This window comes from Triticum aestivum, chromosome 7A, assembly GCF_018294505.1.
Source record: "Triticum aestivum cultivar Chinese Spring chromosome 7A, IWGSC CS RefSeq v2.1, whole genome shotgun sequence".
Taxonomy (NCBI): domain Eukaryota; kingdom Viridiplantae; phylum Streptophyta; class Magnoliopsida; order Poales; family Poaceae; genus Triticum; species Triticum aestivum.
The window spans coordinates 108,944,740-108,953,377 of NC_057812.1; the positions used below are offsets into that span (position 1 = coordinate 108,944,740).

The 8,638-nt window shown below is 46.6% G+C and overlaps 1 protein-coding gene across 1 annotated transcript; it reads right to left on the minus strand.

Moving 5' to 3' along the window:
• Window positions 1-1,006: 1,006 nt before the first annotated feature.
• LOC123147066 (uncharacterized) lies at window positions 1,007-6,242 on the minus strand. Its single transcript, XM_044566314.1, has 4 exons — window positions 5,842-6,242; window positions 5,501-5,567; window positions 5,239-5,328; window positions 1,007-1,502 (listed from the first exon to the last, which is right to left on the minus strand). The coding sequence occupies exons 1-4, from the start codon at window positions 6,198-6,200 to the stop codon at window positions 1,191-1,193; spliced, it is 828 nt and encodes a 275-aa protein (XP_044422249.1). The 5' UTR covers window positions 6,201-6,242; the 3' UTR covers window positions 1,007-1,190.
• Between the last annotated feature and the right edge of the window lie 2,396 nt (window positions 6,243-8,638).

The following is an 8,638-nucleotide window of genomic DNA, read 5'->3' on the forward strand; positions in this document are numbered from 1 at the left end:
TCGCTCGAAACAAGATCTCTAGGAATAGAGGCCAAGGAGAACTTTAATCCCCCTCCCCCCCAAAGTGGACCCCGCCTATAAGGGTCTAGCTAGGTCGTGGGTCCCGCATGATAGTTTCGGAACCAACATTCTATTAAAACACTTTTCATTTTTTAAAACATTTAGGATTTTTTGAATTTCCAAAAATGTTCACAAATTGTAGAACATTCACAAATTTAAACATTCAAGAATTTTTAAATATAAAAAAATTGAAAAAAAATCATAATTTAAATATTCATGAATGAATTAAAAAAATTCATGAGTATTATTTTTTCATTATTTTAAAATGCCATGAATTTTAAATAATATTCATGATTTTTAATATTTAAAAAAATATTCATGAATATGAAAAAACCTCCATGGATTTAAAAAGGACCACGATTTTGAAGAACATATTTATGAATTTTAAAAAATATTTAGGAATTTAAATTATGTTCCTCGATTTTAAAAATTCGTAAATTTGATTTTTTTTAATGAATTTTAAAATAAAACAGATATAAAACAAACATGAAAATGAAATATAAAAAAAGGTAGAGAAAAAAGAAAAAAAAACTAAACCTTCCCAAAATCAGAAAGACTAGCCTACATGGCAAACCCAACAACGTATGTGGGTTCCGCGATGCTCAACCGCTTCCGTGGTTTGCATGGAATGTGAAGCCTTGAGATAACAATGGAATTCAGCGTGGCAAAGCCCGTGTCACCCTCTAGTCCAAATGGTGGTTAGAGTCTACAAACTCAACTAGAAAGGTTCAAGGTGCTAGAAGAACATCGTACAACCATGGTACCAATGCATGATAACACCCCTATTTTTTTGATTTTTGTTAAAAAACATCGACCGCATTTACAGATATATTAAGTCTACAAACTCACAAAATTTCAGATTCAAATTCAATCTCCATATAGAAAACAGAAGGAAGTCAAAACCGGGTACATATATTCTTTATAAATTTGTACTTTCGTCCTTTTAACACTTGCATGAAGTTTCTGAGGGAGACCCTCTTTTTAACTTAGTACTGTAGTTGTTTCTAGTTTCTACACGTGGGAGAGAAAGCCATCTATCACGAAAGAAGAGGAGAGGGCGGTTTGCTCTTATCTGAAGGAGCCAGGTAGCGGCAGGCCATGGGCACATTCCCTGGAGTATATATAAGCGCTTATTCGGATTGATGATCCGCATCCCCCGGTTCTGCTAACCCCGTGCCTCTTCCTTCCACAACTCTGCTGGCTTCAGAGGCGGCGGCAACGGCTTGGCAGCTCAGCTGCCCCTTCACCAACAACCCAGCTTGCAAGGCCTTGATCTGAGCATGCATCTGTTCCACATAAGAGTTAGTTGACTCCAATTGCTGGCGCGTTGCCTGATTAAACAACCTCTGTTCTGCCTCGAGCCTGGCGATCTCTGACTCCAACCGTCTGTCATAGTATGCCGCCACTTCAGCCATCGCCTTACTAACATAAACTTTCACTTCCTGCAAATTCGAAAATTAAGTTCATCTGCATGCATACGTCCCTAATTTTTTTAGTGGCGGTGAAATTCCAAGTATATAAGGGCATGTTCAATGAAGAGTCGTTTCATTGGACGCTTAGAAAATAAAAATAATTATTTAAGGAACTGGCGCCGGTGAAGGAGTCCATTCCTCCAAGGCAGGTGCGTTTGTAGGGGCGCTAACAAAATTAATTTCTACCAAAACAATATCTCCAACGCTGGTTAAAAGGCTCGTGCATGAAAAAAAGGGATGAGGCGCCCGATGCCTGGCTTGGCATCGGTGCCAGCGCGGAGGAGGCAGGCGAGGAGGAGGAGGAGGAGGAGGAGGAGGTTGGGGAGGAGGTTGGGGAGGGGGAGGCAGGCGAGGAGGAGGGTGGTGGCGGGGATGATGGTGGTGACGGGAAGGGGGTTGACAAGAAGGGGTGGCTGCATGGTAACGCAAAGCTACCAAAGCAGGTTCCGGCTGCTGAGGAGCAGAAGTGGCTCATTGAGCCCACGGGAAAAGAGTAAGTGGCTCATTATTTTGCTTGTCACATGCTTATTCCGGTTGTTATTTATTTTGCTTATCACATGCTAATAGTTCATTCTTTTGCAGCAACTGGATATATTCTAAAGGGGTCCGTATTCCCAACGGCCTCATCACCGTCTTGCTGAAGTTATACTGGCCGGGGTTGTACTGTCCGGATCCAGTCAGGCAGCCGGCTCGTCGGGTTTTGGCCACGAGCTGGGACCACTGGGAAGCGGCCCGCCACGCGGACCATGAGACCCATGCCAAGGTCGTGATCACTACTTTCTGGGTGAGTTCTCTTCAGAAGAACAAGTCCATTCTAGTTTCATGAAAATTATTTAACTCATGGCTTCTTCCATTCTTGTTTCATGCATGATTGTAGAAATTCTATCGAGTTCTTCCGGAGCACAGGGCTAGAGCAGACCAGATCGTGCTGCGCCAATGCAAGAAGAAGGCCCGCCAGATGCAGTACGAGGTGCGCTATGTGGCCATCTCCACATACTACCACGACTATCTTGGTGTGAAGATGACCAAGGAAGAAGCGCGGAGGATGGGCATTACCTTGGAGAGGCCCGAGTTCTTGGCGGTAAGTATAAAAGATTTTTCATTATGCTTTCATATATTATGCTTTCATTACCTTGTGGTACATTATGCTTTATGCTTTATGCTTCCATAACACCAATTTGGACACACCTACATGCCATTATGCTTTTATTATGTAGGTGTGTCCAAATTGGTGTTATGGAAAAGACGAGTCCTGGGCGGCATTGGTGGATCTTTGGTGTGATGAGGCTGGAGCCTGGGCGGCTATGAGAACCAAAAATAAGGCTAACCGAGGGACGGAGGGAGTACATGCTCAGGGAAACCGAAACCACTATCTCCACAAGGCAGTTAATGTATGACTAACCCCATTAAACATTCTTCTTATTCTATTTACCATCACTTTCTTATGTATGACTAACCTCTGTTTGGTGGTGCAGGAGGAGAAACTGAAGCGGCCGCTCTCACACATGCAGGCGTGGGAGATCGCCCTTACGCGGAAGGACCCCAAGCCTGGCGAGCCCAAGTACTACGGCAAGAAGACCGCAGGGAGGAAGAAGGCCTACTCCGAAGCGTATCTGAAGTTACATCCTGACACACCTGACCCCATTGCGGCGCCTCTGGACGACATGGCGGTGGTGAGGATGGGGCCCAAGGAGCACGGTCGGGAGGCGGTTCTCGATGCTGTGATCACTCCTAGTATCTCCTACACACAGCTTCGTCGGATCGACCCAAGCCTGAGCCAGCGCACGAGCCAGCCAGTGACCAGTACACAGTCCCTCTTTCAGGAGCAACAATCTGTAAGTATTTTCCCTCTTATCTTCATTGCTCACTTCATTTTCCGCATTTAGTAGTTTTATGAGTTCCATCATGTCATACCGTAGGCCTACCTGGAGTACACACGCCAGGAGACCATGGCGTGGCATCAGAGGCTTTATGAACACCAAGTGCAGAGGGATAGCCAGATGCTGCATGCTTTTCAGGATATGGCGGCCGACAGGTGTCCTCAGTTCCCTCCAGCATAATGCCCTCCAGCACAACCAGTGCTGATGAGCTTTGAGGAGTTTGTGGCACAGAACGCTAGCCCCTCGCCGGTTAGTTCATCCCCAATCTATTCACCCAAAGCATGTCATGCCTTTCAACACAGTCATATATCCCGTGCATATGTCTTTTCAACATCCAGGGAACAGGTGGATCTACCGTTGGCGGTGGTCTTCGCAGCACTCTGGAGACACGGAGCCCGACCACTCCGATCCACGGAGGCGGAGGCGGAGGTGGAGGCGGTCTTGGCGGTAGCGCTGCCGCTGGCAGTGACGACCTGGGCTTCGGCGGTCTTGGCGGTGACGACCTCTGTGGTGCTCGACGTCCTGGCGCTTAAGCCTTTGGGTCACATTGTGGCGGTCTTGGTGGTGATGATACTTATATGATTGTGATGTTTCTTATTGTTGTTTGTGAGATTCTTATATGCTTGGTGGTGATGATACTTATATGTTTATGCTTTGCGATGCTTCTTATGATGTGTGATGATGAATTTGTTGTGTGATGCTGCTGGGCCAGCTGTTATGTGATGCATATATTTGTTGTGTGATGCTGTATATATTCAAATGAATTGAGCTGAAACAAAACAGAAAAAGAAAAAAAAACACAGACAGAAACTATGCCGACGGCTAGGCCGTCGGCATAGAGCTGTCGTGAGCTCTCAGTGGCTGCCACATGGTAGGTCTATGCCGACGGCCTAGCCGTCGGCATAGTTTCAAACTAAGCCGACAGCTAGGCCGTCGGCATAGACCCACCCCAGGGGTGACGCCTGCTCGCCACGTGGCACGTCTATGCCGACGGCCTAGCCGTCGGCTTAGTTTGAAATTATGCCGACGTCTATACCGACGGCCTAGCCGTCGGCTTAGTTTGCCACGTGTCGAGCACGCGTTGGTCAACACTTGACGGCGGCCGCCGTTAGGCGATAACGTTGCCGACGGCCAGGGCCGTCGGCATAGATGTACGGACACCGCCGGGATAGGTCCTATGCCGACGGCCTTCCTGGCTACGCCGACGGATATGTTGCCGACGGCCCTATGCCGACGAGGGCCGTCGGCATAGGCCTGTCCCGACGGCCATTCAGGGCTATGCCGACGGCCCTGGCCGTCGGCATAGGGTGCGATTCCGGTAGTGCAGCCAAAAACCAGGGATCGGACGGGATTTGATTGAAACGGCAAGGAACCTGGTGCTTGGGCTAAGCGCCCTCATTGTAGATGCCCTAAGCAAGCCATACAGTGGCACCTAGTGCTTCATGTTTAATTTAGAGACGCAATTGCGATAGTTTTTTTTTTCTTGAATACGTACGAGTGTGCATACTTTATATTAAAGAAGTGATGGGAAAAAAGTGTCCCTCCACATTGGTTTACACCATGATAACCGGGATGCACTATGAACAACCGAGTGGGTAGGCTTGTTCAGCAAGCATATGATGTTGATTGCAAAGGCCATCTAAAAATTGAGAAACTGGTTCATTTGATGATTCTTATTACCTCCATATCAAAATGTAAGACGTTAGCCTACAAAACATTTTATATTTTGATATGAGTGTAGTATAAATTAATGTTATCACGAGAAAATTAGTTTGAACATGTGCGACAAAACTATTGGGCACAGAAGACAGAGAAAGAAACATAACCTGTATGGTGCCGCAACCGTCCCCAAAATTTGCTGGCGTATACAGGTTGATAATAAGCTTGTCCTCAAACTGCAGCTTACATTGAGGGCACTGGGAACAAAGATTTGATATGATCAAACGATTTAGTAAATAGATCAGTGCTCTTGACATAAAGTACATTGTACTGAAAAAATATTTTATAGTGACAATATACATGGACAAGTTTAGAATCATGCTGGTACGTACCAGCTGAAAAAGTTGAGAATCATGTGGTTGTATGTACCTTGGCGTTCTCGTGCAGCCACTTCTCCAGACAAGATCTGCCGTACACATGTCCACAAGGAATGCAACTGCGTGTTGGGTAGCAGATTAGAGATATACAGGAGATCGATGATTACTTGTTTGTTTTATCAAAGTGTCGCTGGTTCCATAGCTAAAATTACCTACATCTATTCTATTCAGATACGAGAAATACATAGAAACTAATTCGTACTCCCTCTGTCCGAAATTACTTGTGGCGCAAACGTAGTAGTATAGCACGTACAAAGATACTCCATTCCTCTTAAAATAAGTGTCTTAACTTTATACTAAGTGTAGATGGAGGGAGTATAAGAGAAGCCTCACCAGATGCGGTGAAGACCTTCGCAGGTCCAGGGTTCCATACAGACTGAACATGTGTTCCCCGCCGACGGCTTCTCCTCGACGTTGATAACCTCGTGCCACAAAGCCTTTACTGCAGCCTCAAACTCTGCGCTCTGTGCACCTCCCGCCTCGCTGGAGTAATCGACGCCATCATCACCTTCCTCCTCGTGGTCGTGGGTAGACGGCGACATCTCGGTGTGGTTCGCCGCTGGACTTCCAACGACAGCCCCGGTGCCGGTCTCCACGGTGGCGGTGGGTGGTGGACGCGTCGCCTCGCCGTGCACCGTCTCCGCCTCCACCTCCATGTCCTCCATAACGGGCGCTGGCGGCGAGGACGACATGGAATCCGGGAGCGAGGGTTTCGGGATTGAGCTAGGACGGTAGGAGACTTCCGCGGAAAGAAAAACGACGCCTTATGTAAGCTTCTCCGCATGCCTTCTACGTACCTGGATGAATTTAATCCAGCAGGACTAGGGATCGGGAAACAGATCCTTATGGAGCCCCGACGGAACAAGGCAACGACGGCCGTTAGATTGGAAATCATTGATTAGTCTTGATAACACACGCTTGTCTTATACACTCTGCGTATTTGTTTTTTTGATAAAATTTCAAAATATAAAGTGCATTTATTCTAATTCCTCGTAATTTCGATCTTGGCCCTTCAGAAAATGAAAAGTATCTCTCGTCTGATTGCATGTATATCTCCTTGCAGAGAAAGAAAAAGAAACCATCCCTCTTCCGATTGCGTGTATCTCTTCCTTTCCTAGCCTAAATGATTTACTTGTCGCTAATCAATGAATTAGACGAGGGTAATTTCATCCCAAATAGTTTACAATTATGTGCCTTTGTCACCGTGCCGAAAATAATGCACCTTAGACAAAGAAATAGAGGAAGTACAATATATAGATTGTAGCCCTAGTATTACTTCAACATTATACAATGTCAAACAAAAAAGTTGGATAAATAGCCGATGATAGGTGGATTATAAAAAAAAGCACAAAAGGTAGCAAATATATCATATACAATATGAAATTCTTAGGTTTTTTTTTGTTTCTTCCAACACTACTAGAAAATCAGTCGTTGCCGAGTTCTAGGCTCTTTGCCAAACCCGGGATCATGAGAAACACACAGTTTGCCAAGTCTTAAACTTGACAAACATAAGAACTCGGTATAGACTTTAGTTTGCCGAGAGCCGCACGGACTGAACTCGGCACATTGAAAACACTCGTCCTATAGTACCATTTTCGAGAACTAGAGATTGAACCAGGCAACTTGCCAACTAGGTGCCACGTGACATGAACCATTCGGGGTTAACGACTCCGTAACATCAAGGACACGTTTGTCGAGTGCCACATACACATGACTTGACAAAGATTTTTTTCAAATTCTTTTTCTGTCAAAAAGTTTGTCAAGGGCGGTGACAAAGAACTCGGTATCTCTACTTCTAATGGAGCAGTTGGTAGTCTCGCTTTCAGGTTTTTTCCGTCCCACCTCCTCTGGTTTTTTTCGTCACGCTTTTTTTTCACTGATTTTTTCCATCCCTTTTTTTTGAAAGTATTTTTTCCATCCCCTCCCCCACCCCCACGCACGCAAAAAAAAATCCTCCGGTCCAAAATCATCGAGTCTTCTCCTCGATACCCTAGCGCATCTCACCAGCGCCGCCGCCGTTCCCTGCCACACCCACCACAAAACCAATCCCTCACGTCGAGGGAGGAGCACGAAAGGCAGAGCTGCTCCCGCACGCGCAGCGCCGCCGCTAGCGTGCCCCGCCCTCATCTGGTCAAGGGCGCGGCAGAGCAGGACGCCGGCACGTTCGGTGACCGGCTGGACTTCTGCAAGGCGAACCTGTTCACGGGGCGGGGAGGAGTGCGAGGAGCCGGCGGTGGCGCAGGAGAGGATCATGCACCGGATCAACTCCAAGATGGCGCACAAGTCGTACCAGCTGGGGCAGCAGCTGTCGTTGCGGTGGTCGACCGGCGTCGGGCCGCGGATCGGGTGCGTGCGCGACTACCTGCCGAAGCTGCAGTTCCGGTTGTTGGAGGATTCGGGCTTTGAAATTGTGCCAAGTACATATGCGTTCGGTGGAGGATTCGGGCTTTGAAATTGTGCCAGAAACAGACACAGAAACAGAATTTGAGCAACACTGACTGTTTGTTGTAATCTATATACAACAGAATTTGTACTGCATCCTTAGTTTTAGCGCATCCCTGGCGCCACGAGGAAAATATCATGGAATTGACAAGAGCAAGGCAGGAGAGATGCTGGGAGCCAAAATCAATAGCGCCCAGACTGCATGCAGATATATATAGCCTCAACAAGATGAATTGTGAGATCGAGCTCCTTCAGTTTCAGCATAAGCCCCCGCATAAATCATCACCTTTGGAGAAGTGCTTAGTCCCAAACCATTAAGGTTCTGTAACGGCTGAAATTCTCCAAGCTCTGAATCTCTGACGATGATGGGATCCGGACACCCTGATGAAACTACATCCAGTTCAGTACAGTCAGGGGGTAGGCATGCTTCCAACCGTGTGTTTCTTCAAGGCAAGGTTTGCTATTTGTTGTGTATCAGTCCCAGCAAGTTATAGTTTGGTTATTCTTGTTCTTTTATTGTTAGTGAAGAAACATGACAATGTAGTCCCAGGTTTGTGTACGTGAGGTTTTCATGGTCCTTGAGCTGTTGTTACATGCAGGGCCGTGCTTGCCAAGAATCGAAACCGATCCTCCTTGAAGATGGTCCGACCTCCAGTTCATCTATCGAAGGAGATAGTAATACTACTAC